Source organism: Dryas octopetala, chromosome 2 (genome assembly GCF_963921425.1).
Source record: "Dryas octopetala chromosome 2, drDryOcto1.1, whole genome shotgun sequence".
Classification (NCBI taxonomy): domain Eukaryota; kingdom Viridiplantae; phylum Streptophyta; class Magnoliopsida; order Rosales; family Rosaceae; genus Dryas; species Dryas octopetala.
Genome location: NC_141367.1, coordinates 14,487,938 through 14,506,024, shown reverse-complemented (window position 1 = coordinate 14,506,024; position 18,087 = coordinate 14,487,938). Strand labels below are relative to the sequence as shown.

The 18,087-nt window shown below is 36.0% G+C and overlaps 1 protein-coding gene, 3 non-coding genes and 1 pseudogene across 4 annotated transcripts; all 5 read left to right on the top strand.

Moving 5' to 3' along the window:
* Positions 1 to 7,677: 7,677 nt before the first annotated feature.
* Positions 7,678 to 9,456, top strand: LOC147293322 (stearoyl-[acyl-carrier-protein] 9-desaturase, chloroplastic-like). Its single transcript, XM_086232727.1, has 2 exons — positions 7,678 to 8,130; positions 8,896 to 9,456. Exons 1-2 carry the CDS (start codon positions 7,693 to 7,695, stop codon positions 9,454 to 9,456), a joined length of 999 nt encoding a protein of 332 aa, XP_086088853.1. The 5' UTR covers positions 7,678 to 7,692.
* A 1,439-nt stretch (positions 9,457 to 10,895) lies between these two features.
* LOC147293321 (putative germin-like protein 2-1) lies at positions 10,896 to 12,708 on the top strand (annotated as a pseudogene).
* A 2,452-nt stretch (positions 12,709 to 15,160) lies between these two features.
* Positions 15,161 to 15,292, top strand: LOC147293320 (small nucleolar RNA snoR86). The gene has a single exon (XR_015120973.1). It is a non-coding gene; the product is annotated as a small nucleolar RNA snoR86 (small nucleolar RNA).
* A 243-nt stretch (positions 15,293 to 15,535) lies between these two features.
* Positions 15,536 to 15,620, top strand: LOC147293319 (small nucleolar RNA SNOR75). The gene has a single exon (XR_015120966.1). It is a non-coding gene; the product is annotated as a small nucleolar RNA SNOR75 (small nucleolar RNA).
* A 1,841-nt stretch (positions 15,621 to 17,461) lies between these two features.
* On the top strand, positions 17,462 to 17,593 carry LOC147293318 (small nucleolar RNA snoR86). Its single transcript, XR_015120947.1, has one exon. It is a non-coding gene; the product is annotated as a small nucleolar RNA snoR86 (small nucleolar RNA).
* The last annotated feature ends 494 nt before the right edge of the window (positions 17,594 to 18,087 follow it).

Below are 18,087 nucleotides of genomic sequence, written 5' to 3'. Positions count from 1 at the left end.
TTTATGTTGAGCAACTTGAAGGTTTTAAAGGAAAAGGTGAAGAACACAAGGTGTATCATTTGAAGAAGGCTTTGTATGGCCAAAAGCAAGCCCCAAGAGCCTGGAATTCACGTATTGATGGCTATCTTCAAGAAAATGGATATTTTCAGTGTCCATATAAGCATTCAGTCTACATGAAAATTAGTGATAAAGGAGAAATTTTAATCTTTTGTCTTTACGTAGATTATTTGCTATTTACTGGTAGTAGTGAAACCATGTTTGAAGAATTCAAGCAGTCCATATTCAAAGAATTTGAAATGACTGACAATGGTTTAATGTCTTATTTTCTTGGGATAGAGGTGAAGCAAGAAAGCGATGGAATTTTCATTTCTCAAAAGAAGTACATGAGAGAGGTCCTTGGGAAATTCCAGATGGACAGTTGTAATTCTATCAATACTCCAGTTGCTACGGGTCTCAAGCTATCAAAAGAAGGAGAAGGAAAATTGGTGGACTCTACCTTGTTTAAGAGTCTAGTTGGAAACTTGAGATACTTGACTATGACAAGACCTGACATTGTTTATGGAGTTGGGCTCGTGAGTAGGTATATGGAGACACCTAGATAATCACATTGGCTAGCCGCAAAGAGGATTCTAGGGTATATTAAAGGTACTCTCAATTTTGGCCTTTTTTATGCTTATGGTGAAGATGCAAATTTAATTGGCTATTCAGATAGTGATTGGGGAGGTGATAGAGATGAAGGAAAAACCACTACAGGGTATGTGTTTTATCTTGGTTCAACAGCTTTCTCTTGGACATCCAAGAAGCAGGCAATTGTAACATTGTCATCATGTGAAGCCGAGTACGTGGCTGCTTCCTCAACAGTTTGTGAGAGAATTTGGTTGAGAAATCTGTTAAAATCCTTAAATCACCCACAAGAAGAATTCACTGTGATTCATGTGGACAACAAATCTGCAATCAAACTTGCCAAGAATCCAGTACAACATTGAAGGAGCAAACATATTGATATTAGGTTCCATTTTCTTAGGGACCACGTGAAGCAAAAAACATTTGAGTTGGTGTATTGTCACACCACGGAACAAGTGGCTGACATCTTTACAAAGCCACTTCCAGTTGAATCCTTCAAGAAGCTACGTGAAATGCTAGGAATGAAGGATCTGATTTGAGGGAGCATGTTGGAAATTACTAATCAAATATGTGGAAAGGTGGGTGATCTCTTTCACATAGGTTGGTTATTGTCTTCATTAAATAGCCCACAGTTATTTTTTACTTTGTCATGGTTTCATACTAGTTTGCATGAGTATGTATTGGTGGCTGATTTTCTTCATCTGCCCCCCTATGTTTTAGATATATGCACCTAGATAGGCTAGCTCTAATATTTCACCAGCTTGTAATAAATGGTCTACTGACTTTTGTGATGAAAGCTCCCTATATAAAGAATATGTGTTTGTAAGTTTCTATCAAGGCAATCAGACTTGATCATTCAGTCTAGCTAATAAAATAAATTGTTCTCTCTCTTTTAGTCTTTGTGAGAGTGTGTGAGAGGTGGATAAAGTTTGTAAAATTTTCACCCATATATCTTGGTATTACTTTGTAAAGTATATACCAACAAATGGTACACATGCATTTGACCTCACTATGCAACTAGCAAACCTTTAAATCTAACAGAGCCACGAAGTTAAAATTGGACATGTCAGTATCATTGTTAAGTCACAAATGACCAAAAACTGATCACAAACGATCAAAAGAGAAGGATGAACACGATGTTAAATCCAACGCAAACTCTACACAAGCTACAGTCAGCCAGCATAGTCAACTGAAAACAACAAATTGGTCAATGTAAGAATAAGATTGTTGCCATATAAGGCTTTTTTCTCGATCGTACGTTGGTGCATCCTCCTTTTTGCGTTTTCCTATACATTAAATGAAAATACAAAAAGTAACATGCTTTTGTGAGAAGAGGTTAAATAATTTAAAAGAGCTCCTTCTTCAAGGGTTGGAGCCAAGTATCCTATGGCAACAATCAGCGGTAAGTGATATGCCTGAATATGCCAAAAGATTTACATTGTCCAAAACAAAAACAAAAAAAAAACATTTTTATTACTTAACCAGTAGAATCAAAGGATAATTGAGAAATACATAATGATCCAAGATATCCGAGAGCGATTGGGCTAGCAACACTATCTTAAATTAATACATCTATACGCTATAATTGTGTTTTTCCTATTTCTAATGGGAGTCTATAAACAAATTAAAGCAAGGAAAGGAAAGATAATCCAAATCCTGTATGGAATGGATATACCGCAGGCTACTAACTTGTTTATAAATAGCAGACTTATGCAGCCAAATCAAACACAAGTGGTGCAAGTAATTTCAATCATATTCGATCAGTCAATTAATCATACTCGATCAGTCAGTAATATCAATCATACTCGCGCGATCAGTCAGTAATATCAATCATACTCGCGCGATCAGTCAATCATATTCGATCGGTGAAGATGAGGTTGTCGTGCTTATTCCTTTTGTTCCTAATTAGTGTTCTATCATCAGCTAAGCCTGGAGAAGGTTATTATATGGTTCATCATAACCTCCGACGTTACCTTCAAATTGACCTCTTGAGGGTGACTGGCCCTGAGAGCATTGCTTTCGACTGCCATGGACGAGGACCGTATGTCGGAGTTTCTGACGGAAGAATCTTTAATTGCAAGGAGCATACGGGCCATACAGGTAAAGATTGATTTTTTTAACACTCTGCCTCCAAGTTTTTGTGGACTTTTATGCCTAATTTTCCTTTTTAAATCAAAAATAAATTTGATTGAGTGAATTTTATATTAAATAGGCCAAGGTTATTATGTGATGGCTCAACCAACCCAGCCACTGAATCAATATGCGGTAGACCACTGGGCCTAAAGTTCGACCCTACACCTTGTGAACTCTACATTGCATATGCCTATTTTGGACTTCTAAAGACAGGGCCCAATGGTGGTCTGACCCAAAAAGTTGTCAATTCTATTGGAGGAGTACCATTTCGTTTCCTAAATGCTTTGAATATTGACACCGGAACATGAATGGTTTATTTTACAGATACTAGCACCATATACCAAAGAAGTTACATATTACATGGCTCAATGGATAATTTCATCAATTATTATTATTTTTTTAATATGTTTAACATTTTCTTTTTGTTTTTTTTCCTCATAAGGGCATGGCCTTTGGTAATCAACTCTGGTGAAAAAACAGAAAGGTTATTGCAATATAACCCTTGGACAAACATGGTGACTGTGTTGCTCCCCGGCTTGGGTTTTGCAAATGGTTTGGCTATGAGCAAGAATAATTCTTTCTTATTAGTAGTTGAAGGCGCCACAAATAAAATTCATAGGTTTTGGTTTCGTGGACTCAAAGCTTATAGGGCTGAACTTTTTTTTCAACTAGAAAGGGCTGCAAATAATATTCAAAGAAATGAAAAATGAGAGTTTTGGATAGCCCTAAATAATTTATGGGGGTGTCCCAAAAGCTTCAATCGTTCCATGGTTAACTGGAAATCCTGTAGCGATAAAGCTTGATGAGCAAGGAAACATTTTGTCGGTGTTAGATGGAGATGGTGATACTAGGCTTCAGTCCATTAGTGAAATTCATGAATACAATGGCTGGGCTGTGGGTAGGGTTGCCGACAAATACTTATGTAGGAGTTCTAAGAGTTTAAATGACATACAAAAGTATTAACTCCTTTTTTTTTTGGCCAAGTAAAAGTATTAACTCCTTAATTACATGTAATAAGTCAATTATCTTTAATTTCAAATCAATTATTATTGGATATTAATATGTTAACTATATATGTGTAATTTTCTTTTTACTTAATGAATTTTTTTTTTTTTTTTTTTGATGGATGGTTCAAAAATTCAACTTTTGGAAAATAACCCAAAGCATATGGCAAAGCTAGTTTCAGAGTTATCAAGCTAGATGAGCATTTGCAGCTCCTAGATTGTCATTCCTTTTACTATGATTAATCATGCTCCGATTTATGCCCCTTTGACCATACTCTTTCCCATTTTGGCACAAAACACAGTCCCTGTCTACACAGTTTTCCTGTTCATAGATGTAATGTCATTTTCTTGAGGGATGTAGATATATAATGCCAAGAATGATCTACTCTTATGTTAAAAATGCACTAAAAAACATGAATTTGCCATTTTGTTCATGTTTGGGATTGTGAGATGAAAAATAGAGCGACTTTCTTTTCAATATTTGAGATATGCTTCAATATTTTGTACTGGTTCATTTGATTGATAAGATTATAAGATGTTGAGTGAATACTATAGAAAAACATACCTTGTGATGAAACTTAAAAGTGTGTAAAATTTTAGTTGCTGACAGTGATCGAGGATATAAAATACATGTTCTTGGCAATGCCATTTCAGCTTAACCTTATTGTGTCATGTCCTAAATGAAATTAGGATTTGGAGATCTACACAGATGGATTGTGATCTGAGAGCAAAGCATTTAATTTGGAGATCTATGTTGGCCATTGTTAAGTCACAAATGGCCAAAAACTGATCACAAACAATCAAAAGAGAAGGATGAACACAACATTAAATCCAACCCAAACTCTACACTAGCTGCAGTCAGCCAGCAGAGTCAACTAAAAACAACAAATTGGTCAATGTAAGAAAAGAGATAAAAAAAATGCCTAAATCGGGCTACTATTTCAAGAAGGAGACGAAAATATTGCTGATTTGTTTTGTCAATGTAAGACAAATATGCAACTTCCACACTCTTCAAGTTTTACACCTTTCTCAAAATAATTTATCAGGCTTCATCCCTAGATGTATTGGCAACTTGGAACGAATGAAAGATCGGGGTTACGTGACTGAGCGAATGACCACACTGATGAACGCCCCATACCCTGATCTTGAGCATATGGACTTGATGGTGAAAGGAGTAGCATATGAATATACTAATGATATCTTACTGCTCATAAACAGCATAGACTTGTCAAGCAATAATTTGTGGGGAGAAATACAGGAAGAGATTGCAAATCTCTCAGCCTTGGGTTGCTTGAATTTATCTGGGAATTAACCAATTGACTGGAAAGATACCAGAGGTTTTGGAAGCTTACAATCGGTAGAAACTCTTGACCTATCGATGAACCATCTTTGGGGTTCAATTCCTTCAGCCATGACTAATATGACTTCACTGAGTAAATTGAACTTGTCATACAACAACTTATCAGGCCCAATTCCATCAGCCAACCAGTTCCAAACCTTCATTGACTCAACCATCTATGAAGAAAACTCCGGACTTTGTGGGTCTCCATTGCAAGTCCAATGCTCATAATCCAACAATGGGGATACACAAGTTAAAGAAGACACAGTCGAAGACGAAGATGGGTATGAGAAGATATGGTTTTATATATGCAAGCACAGCATTGGGATTCATTGTTGGATTTTGGGCTGTTTTTGGAAGTTTGGTGATAAAGAGGTCCTGGAGACATGCCTATTTCCAGTTTCTTGACGAAATGAAAGATAGGCTCGATGTAGTAATCACAGTGAAATGTGCAGCTCGCTTACGAAGAAAAATCACATCAGAAAGACAACTCTGAGGTTGTAGCTGGTTATAGAGGAAAAGTATGCATGATCATTTGCATGTAACTGTTCTTTTTTTCTTCTTTTATGTTGGGGTTTTCAACTTCAATAAGTTTCTATCGTCTGTCATGTAGTGGATGTATCATGATTTAATTTCTACTTGAACTTTCTGTTGTATTTTTTGTCAATGGTAGTCTCAATGTGCAGATGGAAGAATTGCATCTAATTTGTTTCAATTTCATCATTCATATGGGTTTGTTTGTGAGAAACAGAGTTTTGGGGTAAAGGTTATATGAGAAATTTCTTTAAATGTTTCTTTAAATTTCTCTGGCCTGCTTTACCAATAAATGACAATTTTGGTAGATAACAACTATTATCTCAAACAGCAAGGAAATGATAGAGAAAAAATTAAAAAAATATTGCATTGAACGTAAGGGGATTATAGTATGCAACAAGTATATTAATATATATTGATTTGACATTCTCATTGTTAATTCATTACTATATTATCCGCAGAGTGTTTCTGCAACAATGATAGTGGCCTGGTTAGTATGCAATACTGGATTACAGCGCACATCCAATTTGCTTATGTAATAGTTAACTTAATTTTGGAAATAACTTGCGTGTTTCTGACAGCTACTTAAATTCCAAGTTTGAAATATGTGTAAATTCTTTGATCTGTTATTGGTAACAATCTGTTTGTTTGTTTTGGTGCTTCTAGCTCTGTTTATTTGTTTTGGTGCTTCTAGTTTCTCTAGCTACGGCCTTTCTAGACTTCTTCAGTTTCTTGTCTTTTCATTCCAGTCTTTATTTTGCCTTTATGTTTTCTAGCATGTTGGTGCTTAATTTGCCCCTTTATTCTTCAATGGCTTCCATGGCCGCCCAAAGAACCTCTTTCTCAGCATCTTTCACTCCCTTTATGAAAAACCATGTCTTCTTGAGTTTCAGAGGTGAGGTAATAATTTCACAAACCATGTCCAACTTATATCATGTTTTATTTAAATTATTAATGCAAAGGAAGTCCAGCTTCTGACATCCCCAACAAGATTATTGATCAATTTGATGGCAGAAGCGTTGTGGCAAATGTTAGAGGAATTTCAAACCAATTCATATTGTACATAGAAATATGAAGGCGGACAGTGTTCATAGAGCTAGCAATTAATGTGATAGAGGAAATAATTTGTTATAAAAGGATTCTTTTAGTTCTTGATGATGTGGATCAGTTGGCCTTGGCCCAATTAGAAACCTTAGCTGGAGGAATATGAGAAATCAAGCAAAATAGGAGAAAAAAATTGAAATAAAAAAGGGAGAAAACATATAAAGGAAATAAAAGTAGATTGAAATTTTGGGTGGATGCAACTTGGCCTGAATTGCATAAGTCCAATGTCCTTAGTCATGGAGAAAAATTTGGATGAAACCTTATACCACGTCATCATATTGTAGTTCTCATGGGAAGCCATTACTAATATTCTATAATAAATGCATGTCAAATTTTATTTTACATTAGGAGAGTTTTCACTGTTTTGCTCACTTTATCTATAGATAAAAATAGGCAGCGCCTCATGGATTAGAAATGCCACGTTGTCTGGAGGCATGTAGGCCTATGCATCCCATGCATGCAGTGCACATGAGCTTAATTTCATGGCACACGGCGCATAATTTGTTGTCCGAATTATTGGGAAGATTGTTAAGCGCTCGTTTCTCTTGCTTGTTGATTTATTGGTCGGTATCTTAATTTGCAATATTTAATTAAGGAAACTAAACAAAGCTAGATATATCGAATGGCTGTAGTACACTTCATCAAACTCATCAACCCCTTCACTTCTCACTCTCCCAAGTTGCTGTGTTTTGCTCTCCCACCATTAATGTCCAACCTCACTAGATCTACATCATCTCCCAACTTCTCCATGGCCTACTCCAAGTGAGACTTAATTTATTTCTTCAAATTATTGACTCTCTAATTCTAGCTAGCTCCTATTAATTACTATGTTATAGTTTTCAAGTTAATTCTATTCTAACTAGGCCCTTAATTTATATATGCAGTGGAATTGAGAATCGGAATAAGAATCCTTTTTTGCCTCGTCGGGAGTTGCGTTTTCAACAAACCCATACCATGCCAGCTGAAAAGATCGAGATGTTCAAATCCTTAGATGCTTGGGCTGAGCTCAACATCTTAATCCACTTGAAGCCAGTTGAAAAATGTTGGCAACCTCAGGATTTTCTGCCCGATCCTACCTCTGATGGGTTTCGTGAGCAAGTTAAGGAACTGAGGGAGAGGGCAAAGGAGATTCCAGACGATTACTACGTCGTTTTGGTTGGAGATATGATCACCGAAGACGCCCTCCCAACATATCAAACAATGCTTAATACGTTGGATGGAGTTAAAGATGAAACAGGTGCAAGCCCTACTTCTTGGGCAACTTGGACGAGGGCATGGACTGCTGAAGAGAATAGGCATGGTGACCTTCTCAATAAGTATCTTTATCTCTCGGGACGAGTCGACATGTGCCAAATTGAGAAGACCATTCAGTATTTGATTACTTTTGGAATGGTCAGTTCAATTTTTTTGTTTTTGTTTTTTTTTGTTGGTATATGACATGACTACTTGCGCCTAAGATGTAATATAATATCTCTTCAAATCATCTTAAGCTATATAATTTGCATATAACCGGGGTGCACCGTGTACACATATACATTATATAGATATATATTTTTTAGGTCTGGGATATTTATCTATACATTATATAGATGTTTATATTTTTCATTACATGACCTAATTAACACATGATAAGAAAAGGAAAATGTTTGGGTACTCAACTTTGATGGAGCCTATTACGGGGTTCATCATCTTCTCTCTTATGGTGAGACCTCGTCATGAGCTCATGTAATTGGTGATGAATAAAAGGTTGTACTCAAAATTGAGTACCCAAGTAGTGCCGTAAAAAAAATAGACACAAGATAAATATAGGTGATATGTAAGTTTTTTTTCCATTCAAGGATCATACTTACAGTTTGAACCAAAGAAAAAATTACTTTGAGGGCTAGCTAGTTGGACGTACTATAGTCTATAGGTCGATCCAACCCACAAAATAAATTAATCCTAATTAGTATATTTGATATGCCTATAATATGTTTTTAACGTGTATTTTTGGTATAATTGAGAAGTAATACGGTATGGAAAACAAGAGTATCTGCAAGAATACTTATATACGCGTATAACAGGTGAATTTACTAACTATATAGACTTCAAACCCACTATGCATGCATGATAATTTTAATCCTTGAAATTGAAAATTGTCCCTTTTCATTTATCTAGGATCCTGGGGGAGAGAACAACCCCTACTTCGCATTCATTTTCACTTCATTTCAAGAAAGGGCCACTGCTATCTCTCATGGGAACACTGCCAGGCTTGCCAAAAAGCATGGGGACTTGAAGTTGGCTCAAATATGTGGCACAATAGCCTCAGATGAGAAGCGCCATGAGGCTGCCTACACTAAGATTGTGGAAAAGCTCTTCGACTTAGATCCTGATTATACCATCATTTCTTTTGCGGACATGATGAGGAAGAAAATCACTATGCCAGCCCACTTGATGTACGACGGCCGAGATGACAATCTTTTCGAGCACTTCTCGGCTGTGGCCCAGCGTCTCAGCGTCTATACCGCCGATGACTATGCCGATATATTGGAGTTTTTGGTGGGGAGGTGGAAGGTGGAGAAGCTAACCGGACTTTCGGCCGAGGGGCAAAAGGCTCAGGATTATGTTTGTAGGTTAGCTCCAAGAATTAGAAGGCTGGAGAAAAGAGCTCAAGCACAGGCCAAGCAAGCAACCACCAGACCTTTCAGTTGGATCTTTGGTAGAGAAGTGAGGTTGTGAGGCAGATTTGTTAATAATTTAATATTGGTCATGTGAAGGGTATTTTATTTATACTTGACTAATGCTAGCGTGACTTAGTAAGGCACAACTAATTATGTCTTGTTGACATGAAATTTTATGTCAATTAGAACATTTTATTAGGTTAATTAAATACATGTCATAATTCACTTGTTCCTTTCTTATAAATTTTACAAAATTTAAATTATAAAAAAAAAAAAATTATCCTGAAATCGAAACTCCAATCGAAAGAATACCAGCAAGTGTACTTTGGATGTTTGTTCGATTCTCTTGGTTTGAAATTTTTTAACTTTGATTTCACCCTAAAAAATGTGTTTTTGGTAATGTAGGAACTTGGCCGGTGTGATCTATTTAAGGAAATCACGTCACAGTGCATATTCGAATTTATCACCCTTAGAACTTCAGAAAAATCCTCATTAATTACCCCAAAATATATATAGTCTCTTGAAATGAATCTGGATGTGAACATGTTGTGGAGTCCATTATCTTATTTCCATTCCTCTCAACACCCTCATTGCCGCGACCAAGTTAATATAGGACCACCCTTAATATAGTTGTTTAAGCTTAGACTTTAAGTTATAACTCTTGAATTTTTACAGTATTTATAAAATACAAACTCTATTAGGGAGATTAATTTCCCACATTTTCTCAAGTTTTTTCCTTTTCGATCTCTTATTTTGGCCAGATTTACGTAGTAAAATTGTAGGCATGAAATGAATTGTTAAATGTTAATGTGATCATTTATATTCTCTAAAATCTCTAGTAATTGTATGGATCATAGTAAAAAATTGGTGGTTTGAATTGGTCCTTTAAAAAATATTCAGTCGGCAGTCGGCACTAATAATTTTCATATATAAAGATGAATATCATTTTCATTCATTTAAAATCATTCTTCTCACACTGTGACAAGTGGACAAAGATAAGGCGATTTAACAGAAAATAATCTGGCCATATCAGCCCCAGCCGGAGCAGGGTCTCTAAACAAAAAGAAAGAGGTGCCTTTTACAAAATTTTTACATGTGTTCTTTGAACCCAAGTCAAGTAAATTGGACCCAGATGTTTTAGCATGATGCTTTGGCTTGGTATGTTTAAAATATGTATGATGAGTATATTTATTCACATCACAAGGAATAGGAAAATAAAAGAGGAATAAATCTTTGAACAAATTTTGGATTTAGTGGATGTGCCTCTTGTTAACATTTTAGCTTTAACTGAAACGTTCAAGACTTTTCCAGTGTCTATAATGCAAGGCCGGCCGGCAGTTACTTCTTTCTACCTTCTCTATAAATAACCAAGTTGGTACATAAATTGCTTCACAACTCTCTGTCTCTCTCTCACTCTCTCAATCCTTTCCAACTTTTCATTTGCCATAATTAACTTCATAATTTATCTCATAAGCTCATAGAGGGACAGAAATTAAGATGGCAAACCAAATTTTGCTACTGACTTTCCTAGCCATTACATGTGCTGTGGTCACTGCTTTTGAGCCTAGTCCATTGCAAGATTTCTGCATTGCTGACACTACTAGCTCAGGTTGGTGTCATAATGTTCAGTTCATTTATGCTACAATAAGCTTTAATTTGCACTTAGAAATATGTCTATGTATATATATATACTTCTTCACTCTCATCAATTCTTCATTGCTTTAACTTTTGTGTTGCTTGGACTCCAAGCTAGCACAAGCTGATCATTTCTACTTCGGAGGGCTTCACATAGCTGGCAACACCTCAAACCCTGTTGGTGGCAGAGTCACCCCTGTGAATGTGGCTCAAATTCCAGGACTCAACACCCTTGGATCTCACTGGCTCGCATTGACTATGCACCGTGGGGTGTTATCCCTCCCCACACTCATCCTCGCGCCACAGAGATTCTAACAGTCTTAGAAGGCAGCCTCTTTGTTGGGTTTGTGACCTCCAACCCTGACAACAAGCTCATCTCCAAGGTCCTTAACAAGGGTGATGTGTTTGTGTTCCCTGTTGGATTAGTTCACTTTCAGCAAAATGTGGGAAATGGAAATGCTGTTTCACTCTCTTCTTTAAGCAGCCAAAACCCTGGAGTCATCACTATCTCTAATGCTGTGTTTGGAGCCAATCCATTAATTTCAGAGGATGTTCTGGCCTAGGAAGCACTGATACGGGTACGGCACCGATACGTGACACGACACCGATACGCAATACGGCAAATTTCTAAAAAATAAGAACACCGATACGGCTCGAATACGGATATTAAAATTATATATATATTTAAACTTAAAAAAAAAAATCACATATCATCTAAATATACCAAATAAAACACACCATAATTCATAAAATATGTTCCAAACAAAACACAAAATAAAACATGTTCAAATAAAACAATACATAAAACATGTTCCAAATAAAACACAAAAAAACTCATAAAACAGTAACAAACTACCCAATACTATTCATGATTAATTGATTACTGCTCAAAACAAATAAACCCAAACCCAATACTATTCATGATTTCACTTTTCTGAATTATAAAATAAAACAAGTTACAAAATTATACATATACTGATATACACTTCGACCAGAGTAGCTAACCCAAACCAAACCCAAACATATACTGAGACCATCAGACCAGAGTAGTACCAGACCATCAGACCAGAGTAGCTAACCTCGACGACGATGGTTGCTCAGCCTGCTCTGCTCGACGGCGATCTCTGCTCGACGGCGATCTCTGCTCGACGACGATCTCTGCTCGACGGCGAGGGCTGCTCTGCTCGACTGCGATCTCTGCTCGACGGCGATGGCTGCTCGACGAAGATGGCTGGCTGGCTGCTCTGCTCGACCGCGATGGTTGCTCGACGGCGATGGCTGCTCGAAAACAGGTTTCTCGATTCTGTTTTGCGCATGAATAGTGATGGCTGCGTGAATAGTTAGGGCTCTAATTTGCCAGCTTTTTAAAATTGCTATTAGACCCCTCATTTTTACAAAAAAACTTGAAAAAATACCCTATACGTATCTAGACCGTATCTTGACCGTATTGCTAAAATATCGGTGAAGTATCGGAGCCGTATCGGGTAGTCAAAGTCAACAGATACGTCTAGGATGCTTTGGATACGCGTATCCCCGTATCTAGTGCGTATCGGTGCTATCCTCGGCACCGATACGACATACCTCACCAAATCTGCGTATCGGTGCTTCCTAGGTTCTGGCCAAGGCTTTCCAGGTGGACAAATCCGTAATTAGTCGTCTTCAGGCACAATTTTAGATTCGATTAATTTCCATAGAAACATGTTTCCGATCATTCATATCACCCCTTTTTTAATGCTGGTGAGTTAGATTTGTAGTAGTGTGTATGATAAAGTAATACTCTGTCATTTTTTGTCTCAATCTTGATTCATATAAATCTGAGTGGCTCTTGTGAAAGATATCATTTCCTTACATGAACAAAGTTCCACATAATTTGACATCATTAAACCAAACTCGGATTTCAAACAAGATTAGCTTAGTTTGCATAACCAATTCAATGGTCCTCAAGAAAAAGATAGACTAAATGAACAATTTAATTTGTGTATATATGTTGGAAAATTTATTATTTAACTTATTAATTTTCCTATTTGGATAAATAAAAATACAAGAAAATTTAGTAGTTGTTTGCTATATAAGAATTATATTTTCTTTGAATAGGTACAAGTGACATCTACTTAGAAAAGATGCCTATGGGCAGTGACGGATCCACAATCCCTAACCCGGGGGGTCATAGTGTAAAAGTTTAAAAAAAAAAAATTTGGACGACAATAACAAAGAAAACAACATTACAAGCCATAATTGTCCACGACGAGGTTTCATATTTTGAAAATGTAACATTATTTGGCCAGGCTACAAACTACACCAAAAAAAAAGTAAGTAAAGAAGAAGGCTGCTCTGCTTCTGCTAGAACAGTTGAACCCAAGGCCGTCCTTGACATTTGGGGGCCTCTGTACAAAAATAAAAATGTGGGCCCTTTTCAAAATTATGTTTTTTTTTTTTGGAAATCAAAATTATGTTAATATGTAATTTATTTTAAAAATTATTTTCAACCGATTATTTTGATGAAGTATTATAAACTAATTTAAGTATATAGCATTTTTCTTTGAAGAAGGGATTTCATAAAGGGTAATTTAGAGGCCCAAAGAGGGATTCATCACAAGTAGAACTATTGAAGTATACAAGGGTCCATAACCAAGTGGTCCCGACCAATTAAATAGAGAACAACAGTAAAACCAAAAGTCAGAAGACTAAAATCACTGCAAACATCTCAAAGCTCCTACAGGCTACAACGAAGAGGAGGAACAAATGGATTTACTAGAGGATAGACCATGGTCCTTGTTTCTTTTGGCTTTCATGGACCAGGAAAGCTAGAAGAAGAAGATGAGCAGGAGCCGCAGCTTAGTCAGGACTTTCATCAAGCAGTTGCTCAGCGTGGGGGGTTGCCATTCTTCTCTTCATGGGGTCACTAGTGTCGTTGTCCAGAGGTCGGGGGCTTCGTGCTCTGCCGTTTAGGGGGTCACCCGACCCCCCAACCTAGCTATAATGTGCGTCCGTCCATGCCTAAGGGCTGTAGTAATTGTGAATGGGTATGTCTTAAAACAAAAAGGGTACTACTATTATATTTTATTAACAGGCACAACCCTTCCAAAAGGCACTTCATCTTCTATAAATACCCAATCCATTTGTCATTACTTATTGAGAGAGATCAATATAATTTGTGTTCACCGTTTCTTGTGGATTGAAGTGCTACTTCCGCAAGAAGAAAAATCGTTGTATCCTGGGAGACAATTGCCAATTCAAACCTTAAGGTACTAGTGAGGGGCAATCTCGCCCACACCACCTGACCACCTCCCTTCCCCTATCCTGTCATCGACTGGCAAGTCCCCCTTTCTCTTGCATCGGTGACCCTCGTCTCCCCTTTGCCATTTTACCTCTCTTCTCTCACTCACTCTCTCTCTCTCTCTATAATGGGTGTGAACACCGCTCGACCCAAAGGAATAGAAAAGATAATTTATCCCCAAAAAGTTGATCGTGTGCAAGTGATCACATGATCAAATTTTAACAGATGTATTGACAAAGTTGATGAAAAACCTTTAATTGAGTCAAAAAGTAAATCATAGTCATGAAATGGAACAATGTGAGTTTGACTTCCTGAATTATAATATTAATTGGGTATAGTTGAAGTCCTTTTACTAAAATGTTCTCTTTATAAAAACTTAGTGAATGAAATTAGTAACTCATAACCCATTTGAGTGGAATATGTGGTGTTCAAATTAATGCATGCTCATATTTTTGTTTTTTATTAGGGGGGAGGGGGAATCGTGCTCACTTTGGATGGAGACCATCCATTTGTTCATAAAACCATCCTATAAAAAAACAAAACAAAAAACAAAAAATAAGAAGTCTTAATGAAACCTGAAGCCCAAGCCAATGTCGAAGCCCACAAGCCCAAAAATTCAATGGACAGATTGGTCATTCCACAATCGTTACAAGTTAGGGTTTCACCCTCAAAGCCTATAAATACGCACTCTAAACCTACAGCTGCTTAAGACTTAACCCAAGAAACCCCATCTTTCTCTTCTCTATCTCTCCGCCTTTCACAGCTGTTGTAATGGTTATGGGTGTTTTCCAGAGCATGGTTTCTTTTCTTTTTTTGTTCTTATTTTGTTTGCTTTAAAAGCCAATTTGCAGAGCAAAGGCGTCTTATACAAAAAATAAAATGGCGCAAATTGCATTGAAGGTTGGCGATAATAATGAAGCGATTCTCCGTGCCTGTCAAATCTAATTAGTCTTGATTACGGCCTCGAACAAGTCGCCACATTCAAATCTCTATCTAATTTTTATGTTTTATTTTTTTTATGTTTCATTAAATCGAATATTTGGTGGTGGGTTGTTGAAAATTTTGAGTGATTGATTCTTCGTGGTCATTATTTGAACTTTTTCTTGGCAAATCTGATTTTTTTTATTTAGTTGTTTTTCCTACTTTGGGGTTTATTGGGGTTTTCTATGCCTTCTTTTTTATTGTTTATACGAAACTTTGAGGTTTGTGTTGGCCTGTTGGGATTTCTTCATGATGATCAAAACGATGACGAGTCCGATCCATTCTTTCATTAAATCGTGACGACAAAACGAGGCATTTGTCTGAGAGAAAAGTACCAACTTCCCTTATCAGACCCCTTTCCCTTTTTCTTCTTTTTTGATTTTAATTTTCTCATTTTTAAATAAAATTTTTTATTCATTTGTCGAATTTAAAAGCCATCATAATGATGATTTTGATCTTCTGATGAATTCATGGGTTGACTCTCTTTTGCAGAAAACTTCCATTAGAAGTTTAGAACTACCCAAATGATTCGAATGAATACCCAAAATCAGCAACTTTGGCTACTCTGAAATTAGCAACAAAATCTATAAAAAAATAAAATTCGTAACCAAACCCAGAAAAAATTGGGGTTTTACCTTTCGGGTACTCTGAATTTAAAGGTTTTTGAACATCAAAAACTTTTAAGCACCCCTAATCGGTTTATCAATTGACCCAAAATGGATGTTTATCATCTTAAATCAGTGAATCCTTAAGGCCCTCTTTTATCTGCCTGGTTTTATCAACCCAAAATTCAAACAAATTCGTGTTTAAAGGACGGTTAATCATTGGATTGGGACAAAAAGAATTTAACGTGAAATAACATATTTTAAAAAATGTCCTGCGATTTAGCGTTTGTGAGTTTTAGTAATTAAAATTGGTATTATTGAAAAAAATCGAAGATAAATTGAAAACAAATTAAAGATGAACTAAAATTAAGTACTATTAATTAAAAATTAGAATTAGTGAACGATACGCAGTTATTCAAATTTCATGAACGTGGATTAATTAAAATGAAAATAAATCCTAAATATTAGAAATAAAATATACTGAAACGGACAATTATCAAAAAAAATTTACTTTGGTCAATCGCAATAGCGACCGAACCGATTGTATGACAACGTTAGTTGCAACCTTATATCATTCACACACTTTGTCATTCTAAAAATTAATAGAAAAACCAATCATCTACATTCTAAAAAATGAGGAAGCTTGTAAGAACTAACAACACTTATTATTAATTATTATATTCTCAACTATATTATACATAGAAATATCTTATAAAATTATAAAACAATTTGAAAGGAAACCGAAATTTATAATTAGAAATTTAGAATTAAGAATTACGCACTTGTGGTTCAGCTTCTTTTTTTTATATAATATCTAAAATAGCCAACTTCACTATATTTTTCTCTCATGCTTCAAATTGAATTTCTCAATGAATTACATGTATTAATTATAAGTTTATAATGAGAATTTTTATTTTCTTCAAGTGAAAGTGTTGAACAAAACCGCTTTCTATTAAAACACTCAAATAAAATTCATATTGCTCACATTTTGTATTTCATATTGTTCACATTTTGTACATGTGAAATTCAATCTTTTCACGCACTTGTTGGGTAGTCCAATTCCAAGAGTGATAGTATTGTCTCTCATGTACTCAAGTTCGATCCCCACTCCCCAAATCGAGAAAAAATTCAAACCATCTGCTCACCATAAAATTTGATCCATCCATTTTCAAGTTTCTAATCAGGCCTATTGGAAAAAAATTACAGAGTTCCACAAGTGCAATTCTTCATAAAACCACCAAGTCCAGGCCAGCCAATGTTGAAGCCCACAAGCCCAAACAGTCAGTGGACAAATTCGTCATTTCCTACAAATGAACAGATTAGGGTTTCAACTTGACCCTATAAATACATACTCTAAACAGCAAACACCATGTTGCCCCAGAAATCCCATCTTCTTCGACTCTTCTCCTCTCCGTCTGATTTATTGGGGCTTTTAACTGATATAGGGTTTTCCTATTTTCCAAACAAAAAATTCTGAAGGTTTTAGTTTATTTCCTACTTCTGGGTTTTTTTTTTTTTTTCAAAAAGTGTTTTCTTTTTTTGTTCAATAGCAAAGCCAATTTGCAGAGCAAAGGCGTCTTATATGAAAAATAAAATGGCGCAAATTGCATTGAAGGTTGGCAATAATAATGAAGCGATTCTCCGTGCCTATCAAATCTAATTAATTTTGATTACGGCCTCGAACAAGTCGCCACATTCATCTCTTTCTTTTACCATTTTTTATTTTTATTTTTAACATGGTGTTAATCACTTTTTTATGCAGTAGTTGCAGCACTTTTCAAATTGGTTTATTTATTTATTTTTTGTTAAATTTCTAATTTAGATAAGTAGCTGATGGTGTGATCACAGATTCTTTTTTTTTTTTTTTTCTCGGTAAAGTGGACGCCAAAAGGCCCTAAACAAAGCAGACTAACACACTAAGTTGTGGGGTGCTGAAATTTTTGAGTGGTTCTCAGTGGGTTTCATTTAAATTTGATATTCATGCCAAAATTGGAAAATGTAATATAATTGCATTTAAAGGGTAAGTAAAAACTTTATACCCTTCAGTCTTGTTGGTGCTTTTTGTTATTTTTCTGGACTGAGTTTTATTTGGGTTTTCTATTTTTATGGGAAGGATGTGATTATGTGATCATGTGATATTGAGTTGGAGCTATTTTGGCTTTTTGCAAAACAAGGAGGGATCGTAATTGGG